The sequence below is a fragment of the Engystomops pustulosus genome, chromosome 10 (genome assembly GCF_040894005.1).
Source record: "Engystomops pustulosus chromosome 10, aEngPut4.maternal, whole genome shotgun sequence".
NCBI lineage: Eukaryota > Metazoa > Chordata > Amphibia > Anura > Leptodactylidae > Engystomops > Engystomops pustulosus.
This window is the reverse complement of record NC_092420.1, coordinates 14,623,696-14,648,109: the sequence shown is the minus strand read 5'-3', so window position 1 is coordinate 14,648,109 and position 24,414 is coordinate 14,623,696. Positions and strand designations below refer to the sequence as shown.

Sequence of the window (24,414 nt, the reverse complement as noted above, 5' to 3'; positions counted from 1 at the left end):
ACGGTGATGTCACAGTACAGGGATAATACACACGGTGATGTCACAGTACAGAGATAATACACACTGTGATGTCACAGTACAGGGATAATACACACAGTGATGTCACAGTACAGGAATAATACACACAGTGATGTCACAGTACAGGATAATACACAAAGCGATGTCACATTACAGGGATAATACACACAGTGATGTCACAGTACAGGGATAATACACACAGTGATGTCACAGTACAGAGATAATACACACAGTGATGTCACAGTACAGGGATAATACACACAGTGATGTCACAGTACAGAGATAATACACACAGTGATGTCACAGTACAGAGATAATACACACAGTGATGTCACAGTACAGGGATAATACACACAGTGATGTCACAGTACAGAGATAATACACACAGTGATGTCACAGTACAGTGATAATACACACAGTGATGTCACAGTACAGGGATAATACACACAGTGATGTCACAGTACAGAGATAATACACACAGTGATGTCACAGTACAGAGATAATACACACAGTGATGTCACAGTACAGGGATAATACACACAGTGATGTCACAGTACAGGAATAATACACACAGTGATGTCACAGTACAGGGATAGTACACACAGTATTGTCACAGTACAGGGATAATACACACAGTAATGTCACAGTACAGGGATAATACACACAGTAATGTCACAGTACAGGGATAATACACACAGTAATGTCACATTACAGGGATAATACACACAGTGATGTCACAGTACAGGGATAATACACACAGTGATGTCACAGTACAGGGATAATACACACAGTGATGTCACAGTACATGGATAATACACACAGTGATGTCACAGTACAGGGATAATACACACAGTAATGTCACAGTACAGGGATAATACACACAGTAATGTCACAGTACAGGGGATAATACACACAGTGATGTCACAGTACGGGGATAATACACACAGTGATGTCACAGTACAGGGATAATACACACAGTGATGTCACAGTACAGGGATAATACACACAGTGATGTCACAGTACAGAGATAATACACACAGTGATGTCACAGTACAGAGATAATACACACAGTGATGTCACAGTACAGGATAATACACACAGTGATGTCACAGTACATGGATAATACACACAGTGATGTCACAGTACAGGGATAATACACACAGTGATGTCACAGTACAGGGATAATACACACAGTGATGTCACAGTACAGGGATAATACACACAGTGATGTCACAGTACAGAGATAATACACACAGTGATGTCACAGTACAGGGAGAATACACACAGTGATGTCACAGTACAGGATAATACACACAGTGATGTCACAGTACAGGATAATACACACAGTGATGTCACAGTACAGGGAGAATACACACAGTGATGTCACAGTACCGGGATAATACACAGTGATGTCACTGTACAGGGATAATACACACGGTGATGTCACAGTACAGGGATAATACACACGGTGATGTCACAGTACAGAGATAATACACACTGTGATGTCACAGTACAGGGATAATACACACAGTGATGTCACAGTACAGGAATAATACACACAGTGATGTCACAGTACAGGATAATACACAAAGCGATGTCACATTACAGGGATAATACACACAGTGATGTCACAGTACAGGGATAATACACACAGTGATGTCACAGTACAGAGATAATACACACAGTGATGTCACAGTACAGGGATAATACACACAGTGATGTCACAGTACAGAGATAATACACACAGTGATGTCACAGTACAGAGATAATACACACAGTGATGTCACAGTACAGGGATAATACACACAGTGATGTCACAGTACAGAGATAATACACACAGTGATGTCACAGTACAGTGATAATACACACAGTGATGTCACAGTACAGGGATAATACACACAGTGATGTCACAGTACAGAGATAATACACACAGTGATGTCACAGTACAGAGATAATACACACAGTGATGTCACAGTACAGGGATAATACACACAGTGATGTCACAGTACAGGAATAATACACACAGTGATGTCACAGTACAGGGATAGTACACACAGTATTGTCACAGTACAGGGATAATACACACAGTAATGTCACAGTACAGGGATAATACACACAGTAATGTCACAGTACAGGGATAATACACACAGTAATGTCACATTACAGGGATAATACACACAGTGATGTCACAGTACAGGGATAATACACACAGTGATGTCACAGTACATGGATAATACACACAGTGATGTCACAGTACAGGGATAATACACACAGTAATGTCACAGTACAGGGATAATACACACAGTAATGTCACAGTACAGGGGATAATACACACAGTGATGTCACAGTACGGGGATAATACACACAGTGATGTCACAGTACAGGGATAATACACACAGTGATGTCACAGTACAGGGATAATACACACAGTGATGTCACAGTACAGAGATAATACACACAGTGATGTCACAGTACAGAGATAATACACACAGTGATGTCACAGTACAGGATAATACACACAGTGATGTCACAGTACATGGATAATACACACAGTGATGTCACAGTACAGGGATAATACACACAGTGATGTCACAGTACAGGGATAATACACACAGTGATGTCACATTAGTTCAGTGAGAACTCTGTGACTCCTTAGTCTTCACTCCCTGCACCTTATCTCTGTAGTAGCTGCTCAGTAGTGATAATCTGGACATGACTTGTGTGTATATGATACCCGCTCCATGTTCTCTCCTCTACCAATAAATCGCTGTCCTCTACTTCCCAGGAATTATTATTACTTTGAATGAACCCGGACCCGGTATGTTATGGGGGAGGTCCGTTGTGTCTGTCCTTAGCTCCACTTCTTTAACGAGAGCTATAAATAGTCGGAGGTTCCGATCAGAGTCCGGGGAATGTTACATCTTGTTCTGCCGTATATATAAAGCTCGGGCCGGTGGAAAGGTTAGAGTGGCTATACAAGCCGTATTACACATATCGGGCCGGGCAGAACCACAGCTGTGAGGGGATTAGCTTGCGTCTCTGCGCCATTTCTGCTTTTATAGCCGGGGTCTTGCTTTCAGTTTGTTGGCTGTTGGCACATGGACGCTGCCCAGTCCTGCAGAATTCTCTGGCGCCCGGAGCTGTTTACATGAGTCGGGAGCTGGCGCCGTCCCAACAATACCTAAAATACCTCTGAATAGAGCGTGCGCGCGTCCAACCGCAGAGGATACGACCAACAATAGCCAGAGATTATTGGTTATTTATAGAGGTGTGTAAAGGATCTGCCTCTGGAGGGACTCTATAGTCTCTGATTGTTCCCTTTCTGTATCCTATCAGTCCCGTCTGTTCTCCGACGTCCATTCTTCTGCTCATCAATAGCAAAGGACTTCAAAGCCGTGAAAAAACAAAAAAAATTTTGGAAAATATCCTATAACACATTCATTTCTGGCTTTATTTATAGCAATAGCGCCACTCTCGTCCACTGGCTGTAATTGGTATTGCGGATAATCTTTATTCATTTCTTTTTGAATGTCTTATTCAAAGACATTACAAGATAGGGTCTGGAGGTTTGTTCTTAAGTTGAATTTGTATGTAAGTCGGAACTATATATTTTATAATGGTAGATCCAGACCAAATAAATTTTGGCCCCAGTAACAATTGGATTTTCAAAATTTTTTGCTGTCCTGGGACCAAGGATGATCAATAAAGCTTCATTACAGACACCTCACAGCTGATCATTGCAGTCTGGGACTATAGTAACATCCAGAGAGCTTCACCAGAGGTCAGAGGGGTCCGTCTGTAACTATGGGTTGTCTTTAAGTAGGGGACCGCCTGTATCATGAAATACAAGAAATAACTAATCCGCAATTATTTTGAATTAGAGTCCAGCGTCCAGGCAAAGAAATTTTTTCGTAAGCATAAAATCCACTTCGTTCCAAAAAAGTTGAAATCACGTAAAGACGTCCTATAACATTAATCTGACGCGTTTCGGACCGTTCAAGGTCCTTAGTCGTAGCCTACTAAAATGTTGTAGCGCAGAGTATTTAATCATGTGTTGATCTAAACGGAAACACAATTCAATTCAGGTCACATGACTACAGTAACCTCCAGGACACCAAGAAAGAAAAAAAGACAAAAACGAACAAAACTACTCATGAGCAGAATACTCAGAAAATCAATGTATCAAAAGTTGACATATATATTAATTTCTGTAGTTCTGGTGTGTTAGTAATATTATTATCCAGAACGCTTCACGAGAACGCAATGCTTGTGTCCAATCGGCGCCCCTCTACTGCTTTGGTACTGCTCTGTTATTCCTCTGGGAAATATATATATAAACTGACAATTGGGTGTGACTTCCCCAACTATATACAGGCGGTCCCCTACTTAAGAACACCCGACTTACAGACAGCCCCTAGTTACAAACGGACCTCTGGATGTTGGTAATTTCCTGTACTTTAGTCCTAGGCTACAATAATCAGCCATAACAGTTATCACAGGTGTCTGTAATTAAATTTTATTGTTAATCCTGGTTCTTATGACGACCCAACATTTTTAAAATCCAATTGTCACAGAGACCAAAATAAAATTTGACTGGGGTTACAATTAAAAAATATACAGTTTCAATTTACATACAAATTCAACTTAAGAACAAACCTACAGAACCTATCTTGTACGCAACCCGGGGACTGCCTGTATAGCATTAATCTGCCCTGTAACAATTCTGTAACTGTTGCTGTTTGGCTCTGTCCCGAATCTTTCACACGTTTCCTTGACTCTTCTGCCGCAGTTCCATGGTTCGGCTCATGCGCAATACTAATGTTTTTGCGGCTGGACGATACTGTCTGCATTGCGCATGCGCTAGAACCTATAACTAGTGAAGTTAGAGAAGGCGCAGCTAGAGAAGTTAGAGGAGTTAGACAAGGCGCAGCTTTGTATAGCAGAACAGAGGCACTGCGCATGCGCCAGACCTCATGTTAAAATGTTAATGAAGCATCACAAATTATATCCTGAAACGGGAGATCTGGTGATGACGGTAGAGTAGACAGGGAATTGAATCCGCATTGCTTGTACAGAACCGTCAGATCAATTTAGAAGGATCCACAAATATCTGGCGGGAGATTCTGTTTCCGTGGATAGACTTCTCTATATTTACCGCCGTTACATAAGCGAAAATCAGACGGGACCAAATTGTCTCCGTTTTTAAAGGGATTTTATTTTATTTAGCTGTTGTGTTTCTGTGCTGATACCAGAATCTACCAATAGGGGGCGCCGGGTGATGTGAGAATAACTGTCCTGGAACCTCTGTATTTTGGGACTACTAATGGCCGATTTTTTATGTTTATGTTAACCCCAGGGGCAGATTATGAGGGGCACCTTAACTAGAGGGATGAGGCAGATTGATATCCAACATGCCTGATCCCCTTACCAGCATATACCAATCTCTCCACTTTTCTTCCCCTGCATCATCATCTCCAAAAAGTTATCACCTCTAGCAAAAATATCTTACTTTTTTTTTTTTTTTTTAATATTCTATTTGAAAATCGAATGTTGCAACATATCAGAAAATGAAAGAGATTCTAAGAAAAAAAAAATAGCTTTGATTTTAAAGGGCTTGTCCACAATGGTCACAGCGCCCCTCTTGTACACAGGCTATAACTGGTATTGCAATGCAGTTACACTACATATGCTAAGCATATCGCTTAGTCACCAAAACTTTGCCATTCAGGATTCTAGGTAAGTTGTGTGAGATTTGATCATTGCCCTATTGCCAAACAAAACTAAGGACAGGAGGTGTTGTCATGGGGACACGGCGATAGACTACCCTACACGCTTATTCATGTATGGGGTATGAAGATGTGTGATGACAAACTCAGCTTTGCTACCTCTATAGAACAACGGCTTGAGACAATAGGATAAGTTATCACCGTGCAGTACCACAGAATGGCCACTATATGAACAGTGGCACTGTTATGTCCCCTGTTTAGTTGCTGTGGAGCTCCCCCATTGTTGCGGTAAGTGATAGTTGGTGAGGAATGTTCTTTCAGAAGACGCATGAATGAGATTTTTGTGGCTGACATTTACACATCCACCGATGGAGTCACCCAGATGGAGGTCACAGGGCGTAATCATTAACTTTTATACATGAGGTCACTAGAGGGTGGAGGGTGGAGGGGGCTGATACCTGAATACTGGTATACAAGCTGTTATTTAGTCGCAATTCACAGCGCAATTGCGACTTTTCCGCCCTCTATGCTGTTTGGGAAGGAGGGGGCGGTGCTGGACTATACATGGAGGCAGATTCGGACACAGGCTATAGCGGAGGTCAGGTGCCCACGCTATCGGATAGCAGTACCTGGAGCCAGCATGGTGCACCAGTGTATGGTACATCCCACCCCAAGGGGTTAAATCAGCAGAACAGATTATGGGGAGTTGCATCACACGCTGGCAAACCAGTGCCAGCGTACGATGCAAACCCAGCCCCCTGGCAGTCCCGGCGTGGGCGCAATTTCACCCGTTTATTCTGTGCCCCAGCACAACCGGCGACCAGAGCAAAGAAATCGTAATTCCCGGCACAGACTAAATCACGGCTTGTACGGATAAACCCCAGCATTTTTTTTCCCTCTTTTTCCGTTTTTTCACACCCTTTTCCTATAGACAAATTACGCTCTGGTTTTTGTGATTTTTTTTTTCTATATTTTTGGGCCCCCCCCATACACTAATACTGCCTATACCTGGAGGGAACGGCATTATTTTTTTTTTTTTTTTTTGCGCCTTTTTAGGCACAACACCATGCTGAGGATTTATCATGGGGCACAGGCTGTAGCGCAGCTCTCTGCCAGACTAGTCGGCCGCCCGATGCGCATGGGGCGGGGTTTGAGCTCTACAATGGTGCGTGTTGCCTAAATGCATTGCATTAACACATTGGGGCAGATTTACTTACCCGGTCCTGTCGCGATCACCCTGTGCGTTGTCCGACGAGGATTCGGGTCCGGTGCCATTCACTAAGGTCGTGCGCCCGAGTTCCTGCCCCGAGGTCGGCCGGAGTTCACCTGCTTCTTCCCGGTGCATGTAAGTGCTTGTCTTGCGACACAATGTTAAATGTTAAATCCCGCACGTTGTCCGAATCTGCTAGATTGTCCGACGGCCCGCCCCTCCGATTTCTGTCGCGTGCAAGCCGGTGCTGATGTGCCAAAATCCGATCGCCTGCGCCAAGATGCCAGGGAAAATCGGTGCAAAATGGAAATCGTCAGGAAACCTGACGAAAATGTGTCCGACGGACCCTTAGTAAATGAGCCCCATAGGGGCAGGTTTACCATAGTCTGATGTGTGTTTTTTGGGTGTAATTAAGTGGCTTTTTAGGTGCCATTTTTTGCGCCTTTTTAAAGCAGTGCGATGGAGTTTCTTGGTTTGCGACTAATTTGTCTTTGTATTTCTCCTGCTTCCAGATGTTTGCGCCTGATCTAACATTGATTTGTTCCAAAAAAGGGCACAAAAATTGCGCAAAAACTGACCATGCGTAGTAAAGGCAGTGGTATGAGTTACCTTTTTTTTTAAATTTGTGCGGTCACACGGTGCGTTCTTGGACCGTTTTTCGATGTTTACTTTGTGCTTGACTAGTTTGAACTGTTTTTCTTCATTTCTGGAAGTGTAATCATGTGTTAACATGTTCACGGCTGCTGTCACTTCCAGAAATGAATAGAAACGGATTCAACCAGCATGGCAAACATGCAAAACAAAGCGTGCGTTTTGGGTGCATTTAAAATGCACCAAGAATGGGGCAAGAACGTGAACGCACCCTGAGGGTGGATTCCCACGTGGCATTTTTGTTGCGTTTTTAAACGTTTCGAATGAAGCCCATGCGTTCAATGGGAAGCGTATATATATGCGCCTCCCAATTGCGTTTTGGAATCGTTTAAAAAACGTGACAAAAACGCCACGTCGGAATCCGCCCTCAAACATCTCCAAAAATACTGCATTTGTGAAAGAGACAGAACTACAAAGACAAAAGAGATGCAAAAAGAACTCAGGAAAGGGGGGGAGATAAATTACCCCCATAGTTTTGTAAACACACATGTTAACACAATGAGGGTCATTTATCTTTTTAATTTTTTTCTACTTTTTAGCGTAACTGCGCCAAAATTAGCGACCTTTATACCCGTCTTGAAGTTTTCCGTAAAAAAAACCCGCTGCGCCTGATGTGGACGCCTGGAAAAGTCGCAAATCTTTGCACAATCGCGGTCAAAAATCACAATTTTTTTGTTGCTGGAATGAAGGAATTCTTTTCTACTAATTTCTGTATTATGTACAATACTTGACCTCTGACCTCGTAGTGATGATTACTGGTTAATGATATAGATCCCGGATATCTGTGGTGTCATCATGGACTTGCCTCCTGAATATCCATTGGTAGATATTGTATATATTAGGGGACATTAATCATAGGGGGTCTCAGGTTCGCCTGTTTTTGCGCCTGGTTTGCTCTTCTTTTTGGCCCCTGATCTATGATGGATCTGGTTCTGTCTTAGTAAATGCACTTTGGAATTGTCTCCTGTCCCATTCATTTGCGCCTAAATTTGCGCCAAATTTGTCTCTAATTGTTAGATCTCATTTGTGAGCAATAATGAAAGGAGACTGAGAAAATGTGACAGAACGTTCAGGGCTTCATCTCTGCACAAAACCTATCATTGTGATGTAACTGCAGGGACTAAAAGTGACAGAGATGGAAAAAAAAAATTCTTGCTGAAATGAGTCTTTTCCTTTTTTATTATAATTTACAGTAAATGGAGACTGATAATATTCTCAGATCTGTACAATAAGACAATAATCACTCCCAGAGATGATCCCATAGACAATAATCAATCCCAGAGATGATCCCATAGACAATGATGAAGTCGTTACTGGAGAAATTTTACATTTTAAAACTGCTCCGAAGTATTTTCCATGTTGCATAGAGGGAATTCTTCATTTGGGAACCTAAAATGTATGTTTTTAGTAATGTAAAGTGATTTTTTTTTGGAAGTGCAGCTGCTCAGAGGAGGTGCATTTTTGCGCCTATTTTGCGCCTTTTTAGGCGCAAATTAGTGATAGATCCCGTGCAAACATCTGTATAGGAGGCACTCACTATGTCAGATAAGGCGCAGGGACTCAAAACCACGAAGTGCCGAACTTTGCCGTGCGCCAGAAAATGCGTCAGATTTTTGCGCTAAAAAACCCTCAAAACAGTCTAACAGACTATGATTAATGTCCCCCATTGTCTTTGTTTCTTTGTGTGCCGGCTTTCAGCAGTGCTATCATTGTACTGTGACTGAAAGTTGTAGCACATGACACACTCAGCTCTGCTACATGTGTACACACATCATCACCTCCCGAGCGTCAGCTGATACATTGTAACCAGAGATGACTGAGGGTTTCCTTCCCCGGTAGTAAAGTGAGTGTAGCTTTGTTCCCAGTGGCAGGCTGGCAGTGATGCCCCCGCTGCCCTTGGTCCTGTGCCCCAGGTAGGTGCTGGATTGAACAGGTCTGTAATGGCAGGCAGACGGCGGGGCACCGGTCACAGCTTTTTCTGGATTGGAGTTGCCAAGGTGTAAGCAGGCACCTCCCACAGTGACACATGCTCCGCCACAACTTCATTTGACTTTCACTGGCCTCCAAGGGCTCGGAGAACACCTTTAAGGGGAGAAATTAATAAAATAGGGGGCATGGAGACGCTGGGGGTCCACATGTACCAGCCCTGCTTCTATGGGTAAGTGGCGATGCCCCTTTCTGTTGGCATGGATTGTAGATGTGTTTATTATAGCCCGGCATCTAGACACTGGCAGCCGCTGTATGCCAAGCACCGGCAGGGGTTAACTATTTCACTGCAGCGTGGTATAGTATTGTGGGTAGGTTAACCCCCTTCTTCACCTTGGGATGTAGCAGAGCTGAGTTTGTCATGAAGTGACAATGTGTGCAGTAACGTGGCAATTGTATCAGGAATGATGATACCTAATCACAAACTCGGCTCTGCTACATGGGTCACAGTACCGGTTAACCCTCTGTTAACCAGAAACAAGTGTCTGAAAATATGCCGCGTTGAGTGTTTTTTTTTTCGCAACCTCAGTAGCATGGCACGGCGGGCACCATCTGCCTGCAGCTGTGTAGCTGGGGGCCTCAGTTGTGCGATTAACCCCTTTCTGACCAGTGTGTTGGACGAGCAACTATGAGGATACTTATGTATCATCGTGATAGTGTACCCTATATGCCATATCCGCGTATACATCACTGCTATTGGGATGTAGCAGAGCCGGAATCGTACGGATGGCTCAGCTATGTGAATGACGTTCCGTGATTCCTAGAGGTCATTGTTGTAGGGGTTAACCCTTGGCATACCTCAGGCAGGACGCAGGCAGTGATTGTTGATCGTTGATAGAATTCCTGGATTTGGAATGTTTTATACTTCTATTTGCTTTTATGTTTTTTATTCTATATATAATTGATGTAAGGAATGTTTATTATATAGAATTTAAAGGAACCCTCCGGATATAAGAGCTCAATGCTGGACCGGGAGGGGGGATTACAGATGGTCTCCTACTTAAGCACACCCGACTTACAGACGACCCTTAGTTACAAACAGACCCCTGGATATTGGTAATTTATTGTACTTTAGTCCTAGGCTACAATAATCAGCTGTAACAGTTATCACAGGTGTCTGTAATGAAGCTTTAGTGTTAATCCTGATTCTAATGACAATCCAACATTTTTAAAATCCAATTGTCACAAAGACCAAAAACATTTTGGCTGGAGTTAAAATTCTAAAATATACAGTTCCGACTTACATACAATTTCAACTTAAGAACAAACCTACAGAACGGATCCTGTAGGTAACCCGGGGACTGTCTGTATTGCATAATTGTTATTTTCTAGTGATTGCTGCAACCTGTGACGTTATCATCTGTTTGATATCTATCTCCTATCTATCTTCAGTCTATTGTTCTCAGTTATCAGCTATTTCCCGCTGTGGAGACTGTTCTTACATCCCATTTTGTTTTGGCCAGATTTACTTTCACTCTTGGCTTCCGAAATGTTTTCCATATTAAGGAGCAGGTCATTGTCACTTGTGGCTGCTGGTGGTGATGTGTATATTTTGGGATGACATCCTGTCTGATGGCCTCCACGTCAGACAAGTGTTTTCCATTGTGTTTCCATCTATCTATCTCCTATCTATCTATCTATCTATCTATCTATCTATCTATCTATCTCATATCTATCTATCTCCTATCTATCTATCTATCTATCTCATATCTATCTATCTATCTATCTATCTATCTATCTATCTATCTACTATCTATCTATCTATCTATCTATCTATCTATCTCATATCTATCTATCTATCTATCTATCTATCTATCTATCTCCTATCTATCTATCTATCTCATATCTATCTATCTATCTATCTATCTATCTATCTATCTATCTCCTATCTATCTATCTATCTCATATCTATCTATCTATCTATCTATCTATCTATCTATCTATCTATCTATCTCCTATCTATCTATCTATCTCATATCTATCTATCTATCTCCTATCTATCTATCTATCTATCTATCTCATATCTATCTATCTATCTATCTATCCAGGGCCGATTCTAGCATATTTGCTGCCTGAGGCGAATATTAAAATGCTGCCCCCCCCCCCCCCCGCCCCCCACTCCATGTTCAGTAAATGCTGAAAACTTTACTACCAAGTAACATCCCTACAGGCAGCTCCCTGACACTGTGTGACTGACTACAGGTTCTGGAAGTCATTAGTGGCATCTAGTACCTTATAGATGACAATCTCTTCCATCAGGACGACTTTATTCCGGGTTCTCCAATCCATGACGTATCACTGCTGAATTCACGGACGGATATCTTCAGCTCCGTGCAGCACATCTCCACCCGGCGTCCCTAAAAATACCACAGTCACTTACAGTATAAAGTCTCCTGGATAACAACACTGTGCTCCTAAATAATATATACCCCTCACAACACAACTAACCGCACTCTCCCCACATATAAAACATCCCTTCCTTATTATATATATTCTACTGGAATTATAGCATGCACAGCAGCAATCAATATACAACACCCCCAATTTATTACTACAGACCCCCCCAACATTTGGTTTACATGATGCAAAGTAATCCTAAGTATGGTATCCTATAACTAATATATCCCACCCTGTTATTATGTTACATGTGAATTCATATAGAGTGCTACCCTGATTAATGTAAATATATAGCATCCCCTAATGAATATATATATTTTTTATTTTTATAGCCCCCCCCCCCAGTATAAACAGTATCTGGCCCCATATAAATATATACAGCCCCCCAGAATAAACAGAGTACGGTCCTCCATATAAATACATGCAGCCCTCCCCCAGAATAAACAGAATACGGCCCCCCCCCATATAAATATATACAGCTCCACAGAATAAACAGAATACGGCCCCCCCCATATAAATATATACAGCCCCCCCAGAATAAACAGAATACGGCCCCCCATATAAATATATACAGCCCCCCCCAGAATAAACAGCATCTGGCCCCCAATATAAATATATACAGCCCCCCCCCCCCCAGTGTAATAAGAATTTGGCCCCTCATAAATATATACAGCCCCCCCCCCCAGAATAAACGGAACCTGGCCCCCCATATAAATATATACAGCCCCCCCCCAGAATAAACAGAATCTGGCCCCCCATATAAATATATACAGCAGCCTCCCCCCCCCCCCCCCCCCCAGGAAAAATTGGATCTGGCCCTTTATAAATGTACACTGGCCTCATATAAGCATATACAGAAGATATACTAGTACCACTACAAACCCCCCCTCCCCCCCCGTTACCGGAGTAATCGCCCCCTAATATATATATGGCCACATTTAATTGATTGGACAGTAAAAATAATAAAACTTCTACTTACCCCCGGGCAGGGTGGTCCCACGGCGCGCGGCTCCCGTCTTCAGGCGCCTCTTCTGGCAGCCGCGGCTCCGCTGAGTGACACAGGCGGCGTTACGTCATCATCAGCCGCCTGTGTCACTGCACTGTACGGAGCGACGCCAGCAGCCGGAAAGGCGCTGTGTCGCTCCGCATGTAAATCGCACCTGTTTCTTAAAGAGACAGGTGCGATTTACGTGGAGGGCGATTCGGGCACCGTTGGGCGCCCCAATCGTCCGCATTGCAGCGGCAAAATGCCGCTTTTAAAGAGGTCCGCATTCTGCCGCCCGAGGCGAGATTTTCATCTCGCCTCATGGCAGATGCGGCCCTGTATCTATCTATCTATCTATCTCATATCTATCTATCTATCTATCTCCTATCTATCTCATATCTATCTATCTATCTCATATCTATCTATCTCATATCTATCTATCTATCTATCTAATAACTATCTATCTCTTGGGGGTCATTTATCTTTTCCTTCCTTTGGTGTTTTTGCACCTTTTTGCTGTGTAATGATTGTTTTGTTCCCATTTTGCACATTTTAGGAATGTGCCGCCTCAGTTCGCCATGTAACCAATGTGTGTTGTCGCGCCCTATTTGGCCTTGTCATTTATTATACTATTGTGCCTATATAAGTGCAAATAATTGCGCAATAACTCCCCAGTCTACTTCATGCTATAGAAAGGAAATGGTGCGATTTGCGCAACAAATTGCCTCTTTTTCAAAATTTGCACAAAAAACACCCCTGCATTTAACAAAGAGCAGGCACTGTCAAACGACAAAGACAAATTAGGTGCAAAAAATAGACTCACAAAAGGAGCAAAATGAGCGCAGAGAAGGGGGGGATAAGATAAATGACCCCCAATATCTCTAGGACATTAGTTAGTCTTTGGTATTTGCAGTGACACTTTACTATAACCTCAAGCAATATTTGGGCATTGTATGTAGTTAAAGGGGTTCTCCAGAATCTACAATATTTGGGGGTTGGATACGATTGCTGACCACTGTCTGTTGCTCATCACATTCATGGTCTGTTTGTAGCTCAGTCCCATTGAACTAAATAGCGCTGACCTGCAATACCAAGCATCGCCTCTAAACAATCTGATAAGTGATAAATTTAACTCCTGGATTACCCCTTTAATGATGATGTCATAAGCCCCAGTTACGATGATGTCATTATATTGGGATATATAGACACTATGGGGCACATGTACTTAGATTGTCAGAAACTTCACTAAAAGGGACACATTTACTAAGGGATTTGCGCCAGTTTTCTGACGGACTTTGCACGTTCTTTTAGGTGTAAACGGATTGCACAGGTATTTAAGAAGTGTCGCACGTGACCCTTTTGTGGTGCATCTGCGCTGTCCTCCATGCAACAAAAATTATGGGGTGTTCCGGCGCTCAGTTGTACCAAGCGACGTATTTAACATGCAAATTGTGTCGCACGCCCTATGTTAGAGGTGCACCACAAAAAAGTTAGTGAATTCTGTCAGACCTGAGCGGGGAAGCGCTAGATTCATGAATTCTGGTGCATGATCTTAGTGAATCTGTCTCCCCCAGCATTACACACGGGCAGAGCACTTTTAGTGCAGTTTCGACAACCTAAGTTAATGGGGCTCATTTACTAAGGGTCCACGGACTGCACTATCTGCGGATATTCCGACGATTTCCGATTTGCGCCACATTTATCAGGGGTTTTTGGCACATGTGATCGGATTTTGGCACATCGGCACCTGCTTTCATGTGACACAAATCGGGGGGCGGGCCGTTGGACGATCCGACTGATTCGCACTGAGCACGGGATTTGACATTTAGATTGTGTCGCAAGCCGTGCACTTACATGCACCAGAAAGAAGAAGGTGAACTCTGTCGGACCTGAGCGGGGAAGCGGCACATGGAGGATATCGAGCGCACGATCTTAGTGAATCGCGGCACACTGCATTATCATCGGACAACGCACCTCAGGGAACGCACAGGGATGGGTTAGTAAATGTGCCTCAATGAAATCAAAATCTGTCGCTTCCCTGCACTGGCCCAACAGAGTTCACCATCATTTCTATGGTGCATCTTTAACATAGGGCGGACAACACAATCTGCAAGTGAAATATGGCTCTCGGTCCGACTGAGCGCCGGAATGTCCCCTAATTTCCCTAATTTATGTCACATGGTGGCTAGCCCAGCAGCTCCACAAAACGTTCATGTGTGACACAATAGCGGCGCAGACACTTCTTTAATACCTGTTCAAGCGTTTACACCTAAAAGAACGTGCAAAGTCCGTCTGAAAACTGGCGCTAAGCCCTTAGTAAATGAGCCCCTTTCACACTGATCTCAAGGTCGTGACCACTCTGTGACTCGCACTTTGTGGGTGATCCCTTGTTGTCGTAGTCAGACATGGTCATGGATGTAGAGGGATCGGCTGGCAGTGATGCAGGGTTAGGGGCACTCTCAGGCGCTGGTCACACTGCGAGGGCTGCAGCTGGAGACCAGTTTATCCCAGCCTATTGTTTGCCTTGTGCTTGTGTTTGGCAGAGGGAAGCTGTCCGCCCCTCACACGCCTCCCTCACATGTGACACACACACCTTCCACATGTGACGCACACCTTCATGTGACGTGTGACTGACACTCCCCTGCACATACGACACACATTGCTGTAATTTGTATCACTCCTGAAGGAGAAGTATCATGGAGATCTGGCTGCTGGGTAATGCTAGAGGTCACACGTTGTGCTGGACGCACTCCTGTCTGCTACGTCTGGAAAACTTAGCTCTGATACATTGTTGTAACACAGCACAAATCTGCTCATCTCTGACTGATGGTCCTTAATGGCGTTACATTGGAAAATTGTTATTATTTAGGTACTTTATAGTAGAATGAGAACAGTTTATTTTGGTTACAAGGGGAAATCGGGTTTATAATATCCATTCTAAAATACCATATGAGAAACTCCAGAGCTGCACTCACTATTCTGCTGGAGTCACTGTGTACATAATTGACATTACTTATCCTAAATTCCATCCTGTATTATACCCCAGAGCTGCACTCGCTATTCTGCTGCTGGTGCAGTCACTGTGTACATACATTACATTACTTATCCTGTACTGATCATGAGTTACATCCTGTATTATACCCCAGAGCTGCACTCACTATTCTGCAGCTGGTGCAGTCACTGTGTACATACATGACATTACTTATCCTGCACTGATCCTGAGTTACATTCTGTATTATACTCCAGAGCTGCACTCACTATTCTGCTGCTGGGGCAGTCACTGTGTACATACATGACATTACTTATCCTGTACTGATCCTGAGTTACACCCTGTATTATACTCCAGAGCTGCACTCACTATTCAGCTGCTGGTGCAGTCACTGTGTACATACATGACATTACTTATCCTGTACTGATCCTGAGTTACATCCAGTATTACACCCAGAGCTTTACTCACTATTCTGCTGCTGGTGCAGTCACTGTGTACATACATGACATTACTTATCCTGTACTGATCCTGAGTTACATCCTGTATTATACCCCAGAGCTGCACTCACTATTCTGCAGCTGGTGCAGTCACTGTGTACATACATGACATTACTTATCCTGCACTGATCCTGAGTTACATTCTGTATTATACTCCAGAGCTGCACTCACTATTCTGCTGCTGGGGCAGTCACTGTGTACATACATGACATTACTTATCCTGTACTGATCCTGAGTTACACCCTGTATTATACTCCAGAGCTGCACTCACTATTCTGCTGCTGGTGCAGTCACTGTGTACATACATGACATTACTTATCCTGTACTGATCCTGAGTTACATCTTGTATTATACTCTAGAGCTGCACTCACTATTCAGCTGCTGGTGCAGTCACTGTGTACATACATGACATTACTTATCCTGTACTGATCCTGAGTTACATCCAGTATTACACCCAGAGCTTTACTCACTATTCTGCTGCTGGTGCAGTCACTGTGTACATACATGACATTACTTATCCTGTACTGATCCTGAGTTACATCCTGTATTATACCCCAGAGCTGCACTCACTATTCTGCTGCTGGTGCAGTCACTGTGTACATACATGACATTACTTATCCTGTACTGATCCTGAGTTACATCCTGTATTATACCCCAGAGCTGCACTCACTATTCTGCTACTGGTGCAGTCACTGTGTACATACATGACATTACTTATCCTGTACTGATCCCGATTTACATCCTGTATTATACCCCAGAGCTGCACTCACTATTCTGCTGCTGGTGCAGTCACTGTGTACATACATGACATTACTTATCCTGTACTGATCCTGAGTTACATCCTGTATTATACTCCAGAGCTGCACTCACTATTCTGCTGCTGGTGCAGTCACTGTACATACATGACATTACTTATCCTGTACTGATCCTGAGTTACATCCTGTATTATACTCCAGAGCTGCACTCACTATTCTGCTGCTGGTGCAGTCACTGTGTACATACATGACATTACTTATCCTGTACTGATCCTGAGTTACATCCTGTATTATACTCCAGAGCTGCACTCACTATTCTGCTGCTGGTGCAGTCACTGTGTACATACATGACATTACTTATCCTGTACTGATCCTGAGTTACATCCTGTATTATACCCCAGAGCTGCACTCACTATTCTGCTGCTGGTGCAGTCACTGTGTACATACATAACATTACTTATCCTGTACTGATCCTGAGTTACATCCTGTATTATACCCCAGAGCTGCACTCACTATTCTGCTGGAGCAGTCCCTATTTGATTGACAAGCGTTAGAGAGTTTTGAGACCCATTTAAAGTTTTCACTCTTATTATTTTAACAAAGACAATCGGTAAGATCATAAAAAGCTCTTTTTTTGGCTGTAGATATTTTTTCTAATTTAATACATAAGAAAAACTAAAATATCACATGGTCCTAAGTATTAGCCCATTTGCTGTGACAAACTGATTGGACTTGGTGAGAAAAGGTGCACACCTGTCTATATAAGACCTCACGGCTCACAGTGTCAGAGCACATGAGAATCGTGAGGTCTAAGGAACTGCCCAAGGAGCTGAGATACAGAATTATGGCAAGGCACAGATCTGGTGAAAGAATTTCTACGTCACTCAAGGTTCCTAAGAGCACAGCGGCCTCCATAATTTTTTAATGGAATAAGTTTAGGATGACCACAACTCTTCCTCCACCTGGTTGTCCAGCCAAACTAAGAGCCTTGGTAAAGAAGAACCTCAAGAGCACTGTTAGTTAATTCTAAGCGGTTGAGAAAACCAGTGACACATGGTGGTGGCAGCATCAGGCTATGGGGCAGGTACAGGACCACTGGGTGTAATGGAGGGAAAGATGAATGCAGCCAAGTACAGAGATATCCTGGGTGAGAACCTCTTACAGATGCTCTGTACCTCAGACTGGGCCGAACCTTCCATCAAGACAATGACCCTAAGCACAAGCTAAAATAACACAGCAGAGGCTTCAGAACATCTCTGTGACCGTTCCTGACCAGAGCCCAGACCTAAATCCAACAATGTTCACCATCCAACCTGTGGAACTTCAAAAGGGCCGAATACTTATCATTGGGTGCTAAATACTTACCAGCGGGGGTTGAATACTTGCCACCAGGGGGCCAAATACTTGCCACATCTAGATGGGGGCATAGGGCACATGAATGAGCAAAAAAAGAACTTTTTTTGATCTTACCAATTAGCAATGAAACAGAGTGTAAAATTTAAAGGGGTCTGAATACTTTATATAGTCACTGTAATTATATATGTTTTGTGGTACATTTGATGCACTCCAGTGGATTATTACACAAACTGGGGTAACACAATTGATTAAACTTGAGTTCGCGGGACATGAAAAAGACCTATGTGGTAAGGTCACAGTAACTGATGACGTACAGATCTTTGATATGGGCAAATGTTGACATCAAAACGTTCCTTATCAGCACATTAGAGATGAAAATAATGGAGGAATGTCATATTGTGAAACATGTTATGTAAGGGAGGTATTACAGGTCAGGGGTAGTCACCAGCTACTGATTTAAAGGGCATCTACCACCAGGATGAAGGACTGTATGCAAATGAGCCTAAGGGGCTCCAGGCTCCATTAACACCTATGGAGCCTGGAGCCCCTCAGGCTCATTTGCATACAGTCCTTCATCCTGGTGGTAGATGCTCTTTAAATAGAAAATTGTGTAATACTGAATTGGACCTGTGGTGGCGCTGTGGAGAAGCTTAACGCTTATTACTATTATGAGAGTTGCTTCTAGCTGTTTGAATTTTATTACGAGGGTCTTTCCACTTTAGGGTCCTCCACAACAAACGAACCCCTGGAAACCCGTGAATGAGCATTCATGCAGATCAACCTGTATAGTTTTATTAAAGATCATTTTGATTAGTTGGGAATGTGAGCTGCAGATAAAAATTCCAATTGCCGCCTATTTCTAAAACTCCTTGTATCTCTGGTAATATAGCTCACGGAATAACAAGCATGATGTGATCTAAAATATGAGATTCTTATCTTCAGCTGTCTAGGTGCTATGGAAGCGAAGATAGGGGTGTCTGAAATGACACTACCTTTGGAGCCTCAAAACTTGACTCATCTCATGCAAAATATGACTCTTCTCTGCTCAATTGCATGAGATTTTTTAGGAGATTTTTATGTGTAATTGGGTGAGATTTCACATAAAATTCTAGAACGAATATGTCATATCCTACCTGAGGGGCTGTTTAATGGGGAAATATCTGATGACAAGTTCCTGCTAACGTGATTTTTTAATATAATGCCAGCGACACAAGTCTCTGATATGACAGAGCAAAATGCCCGAGTTTAAGGCTGTGTCCTTGGCAGGAGAATATTTAACGTGGTGCCAAGTATTTTTTCCATTTCAAGCTGTGCCAGCCAGTAGGATTGCTACATGGAATGCCTTCGCATCCCACCATCAATTATTAAGTCCAGGAATGTAGCACAAAGGACTCTCGAAAACCAAGCACAGCCTCCTCCTGTCTAGGTCAAGTGTGATATTATTATATCATACATCATAATAATAGTATAGCTGTGAGAGATGACGGGTTACTACATAGAATTATCTAAAATGTAACAAAAGTAACAAAAATAGAAACAATACATAATATTATGAATAAAATAAAAATATGTAAACAAAATCCACTATAAGTTAAACATTGTGAAAAGAGTTAGCAATATACATTCTAATTGTGCAAAGCTCCTGAAACAATGGGTTAAAGGGGTTCACCAACTTATTCAAAGCCATGAAAACATTTCTGGCTTATTATCAGGAGTTAGATCAATCTGCTCAGCTCCTCCTGCTCTATAACATGCTGCCTACACATAGGACACTATGTACAATCTGCTCAGCTCCTCCTGCTCTATAACATGCTGCCTGCAGATAGGACACTGTGTGAAATCTGCTCAGCTCCTGCTGCTCTATAACATACTGCCTGAAGATAGGACACTATGTACAATCTGCTCATCTCCTCCTGCTCTATAACCTGCTGCCTGCAGATAGGACACTATGTACAATATGCTCAGCTCCTCCTGCTCTATAACATGCTGCCTGGCTCTTCCTGCGATATAACATGCTGCCTGAATATAGGACACTATGTAGAATCTGCTCAGCTCCTCCTGCTCTATAACATGCTGCCTGCAGATAGCAAACTATGCACAATCTATTCAGCTCCTCCTGCTCTATAACATGCTGCCTGCAGATAGTACACTATGTATAATCTATACAGCTCCTCTATACATGCATCTGTATTAGACCTATAGGATGTCCCTTGCTGATAAATTCTGTGCCTCTATATGTGACCTTCAAGTCTTGTCTGCCAATCTTGGCTTTATATAGCACCATAGATTACAAGTGAGCGGAGAGGACAGCGTGTTCTTTAGCCACCGTGTCCGTCACAGTTGCCTATACTGAAACCGCAGTCGCCACTTTCCAAGAAATGTAAAAATAATCTGTGACTGTGAGTAAAGTTACGTGAACCGGGGAGGGACGCTGATAATTTATGAAATGTTGAAAGGAGCCGCAGGATTCTCTCCTACCAGTAGGTGGCAGTGCAGTCACACATCTAAAATAGACCCTTTTTTTTAAAGGAGGGGGGATCTAATTGAGTTGTTGTACAACACATAGAAAACATATCCTTAATCACAGTTTGTACAATTTTAAGATTATTTGGAACAAGAAAACAGAGATCAATGTTGGATATTATATTGCTTATTCCTGATGATCCCTAAGGGGCTGCTATCAAATCAGTTTGCTTGTGCTGGATACTTCAATATAGGACTGGGTCCATAAACTGAAAATTTACCCATTAGTAATGACTGGTTATGACCCTAATTTAAAGGGGCTTTCCAGTGTTGATATAAGCAATCACCCATAGGATTGGGTATCAAATAGATGGGGTTCAACATTCAAGACCCTGTCAATCATCTGGTTCTGAAATCAACTTAGAAAACTGGGTAAGATGAATAGCTCTGTGCTGGCTGAACACCCATCAAAGTGAATGGGAGCTGAGCTGCAGTACCACAGCTCAGCCACTATGCACAGAATGGAGCTGTTCTTCTGGCTCTGTTCTATGTGTTGATTCTGATGCCATGGCTGTCTAAATTATATACGGCATCCCCTACAGATCTCATATTGATGACCTATCCTAGATGCTGGAATGCCCCTTTAAAGTTAACCCTTTCATTATTCCTAAAACAGCACCTTCACTAGCTCCAAATTTACCTAATTTATGTACACAAAACCATGGGAAATATATAATCATAACCACCCAGAAATCACGTCTCCTGCGTGACCAATAGTGGAGACGCTGATAGCGCGGCGGCCGCGTCACGTGAATATTCGTCATGTGTGGTGTTTATACAAATCACCCCCCAGCCCCCACCCGAACCTCTTCAAATAATGGAAACCTGCCCCTGGCCACAACAGAGGCCACTAGTGAAATCACAGTCGTCACAAGAGAAGCTTTTGGCCCTGAAGCAAATATTTTCTTTCATGGTTTTATGGTTGATGACATCTAATAGATGAGATATCGGATTGTTTTGCTTTTCCCTGGAATTCTGATTTCTAGTAAATATTACGTGGACATCAAGTCGCATTGCCAGGTCCTAGCGCTGGTGCTGTTTCCAGGGTTCACATTGTGGGTCATTTACTAAGGGCCCAATTCGCGTTTTGCCGACGTGTTACCCGAATATTTCCGAATTGCGCCGATTTTCCGATCAGATTGTGGCGCATCGGCGCCGGCATGCACGCAACGGAAATCGGGGGGGCGTGGCCGAGCGAAAACCCGACTGATTTAAAAAAAAAAAAAAAAAGTGTCGCGGGACTCACGCTTACCTTCACCAGGAATAGGCCGGTGAATTTCAGTGCATTCCGGCGGACCTCGGGGAACTTTAGCACAGCAGCGCCACCTGGTGGACGTCAGAGGAACTACCTTAGTGAATCCCGGCCGGCCGCGAATCCACCGCAGGGAACGCCCTGCTGGATCGCGAATGGGCCGGGTAAGTAAATCTGCCCCACTGTGTTGTGCTCCAATAGCACATAAATCTAAGGCACCTTCCACTACAGGAAGCTGCCTTAGCAGTAGGTTACCTGGTCTTCTGCAAGGTTGTCTGTCATAATACTATCTTTAATACCCATATTTGATTTCACTACCTGACTCTGACACTGCTCTACCATTCCTGAGCTCATATTGACTTGTGCGTCTGGCCCTGACCTCTGCCTGGATAACTGTTTTAACAAGCTTTGCCTGCCCTGTCCTCGACCTGTACCCTTATCACTTTGGTATTGGGTGTCGGTGTTTCTTAAAACTGTCTCGGTCAACTGCTACTGTATGGAAATGGCTGCAAGAGGTAGTGACCTGGTGGTATCCTGAAATTAATTCCATATTTTGTTATGGTGGTGAAGTCAGTGGACCCTATAGACAATGGGGCAGATTTACTTACCCGGTCCATTCACGATCCAGCGGCGCGTTCCCTGCCCTGGATTCGGGTCCGGCCGGGATTTATTAAGGTAGTTCCTCCGCCGTCCACCAGGTGGCGCTGCTGCGCTGAAGAGCATCGGAACTTCACCGGCAATGGAACTGGAAGTACTGCGAGGTACTACTACTGCAGGTAGAGGCAGGTCTGTAGTGACTACTGGGGGTGTGGAGTAGCTTTCCCACCTGTAGTTATCTGAGGCTACTCCGCGCCCCCAGTAGCCTTAGAAATTAATTTGCATATTTAAGGATTAAACTTTATTTCTGTAGCAGCTGCATCCCCGGATGAGTGCAAAAACGGTATGCTGCTGCTGCCCGGACGGGGAATCTCAGAAAGTACATTCAACATGGTACAACATTCAACATTTCCTTTATTGCAGCTTATTTAAAGGGCACTACCACTCCCATCCTCCCCATCAACCTTGAAAGCAGATACAGGAAATAATTGTCACCCAGCCTTTCTGATTTATAGTGATTTTTTATTTTTATTTACATCAAAGGCCGCCATGCAGCCAATGCCGTCTATGGGGGGCCGTACATGCGGCCACAAATTTGGGACTGCATATACATCTCCATAGACGGCCGTCTGAATGAGCCCTAAGTAGGAGGAGAATCCAGCTCCTTCCTGTCTTCGATGTCATGATTTTTCATTCTTTTTCATAGTTTCATAGTTTATACGGTTGAAAAAAGACACTTGTCCATCAAGTTCAACCAAGGAAGGGTAGGGATTGGATGAGGAAGGGATTTAGGGGAAACAATCCTATATAGCATAACAATCAATGTTATTTAGCTGTAAAAAGGCATCTAGACCCTTCTTGAAGCTCTCTGCTGTCCCTGCTGTGCCCAGCGCCTGAGGCAGGCTATTCCACAGATTGACAGTTCTCATAGTAAAAAAGCCCTGTCGTCCCCATTGATTAAACCTTGATTTCTCCAAACGGAGACAGTGCCCCCTCGTCTTTTGATTTGATTTAATCTGGAACAACTTCCCACCATATTTTTTGTATGGACCATTCATATATTTATATAAATTAATCATGTCCCCTCGTAGTCGTCTCTTTTCCAGACTAAATAAATTTAGTTGTTTTAATCTTTCCTCATAACTAAGACCCTCCATACCCCTTATCAGTTTTGTGGCTCTACGTTGAACCCTCTCCAGCTCCAGGGCATCCTTTTTATGGACCGGTGCCCAGAACTGGACAGCATATTCCAGGTGTGGCCGAACCAGTGCCTTGTATAGTGGCAATATTACATCCCTATCACGAGAGTCCATTCCACTTTTGATACATGACATGATCCTACTAGCTTTAGAGGCAGCTGATTGACATTGCATGCTGTTATTCAATTTATGATCTACTAGTACCCCCAGGTCCTTCTCAACAAGGGACTCTCCCAGATTTACTCCCCCAAGGACATATTTTGCCTTTGGATT

The 24,414-nt window shown here is 43.3% G+C and overlaps 1 protein-coding gene across 16 annotated transcripts in view; it reads left to right on the top strand.

Moving 5' to 3' along the window:
* MITF (melanocyte inducing transcription factor) overlaps window positions 1-24,414 on the top strand; it is a 178,537-nt gene that overhangs the window by 65,120 nt on the left and 89,003 nt on the right. For 2 of the 16 annotated variants that reach the window (XM_072128678.1, XM_072128677.1), the window contains exon 1: window positions 9,537-9,763. The exons of 13 other annotated variants lie outside the window; for them this stretch is intronic. In XM_072128678.1, coding sequence (XP_071984779.1) covers window positions 9,720-9,763 — 44 coding nt within the window. In that variant the 5' untranslated portion in view covers window positions 9,537-9,719. One more of the 16 variants, XM_072128679.1, reaches the window with a different exon arrangement.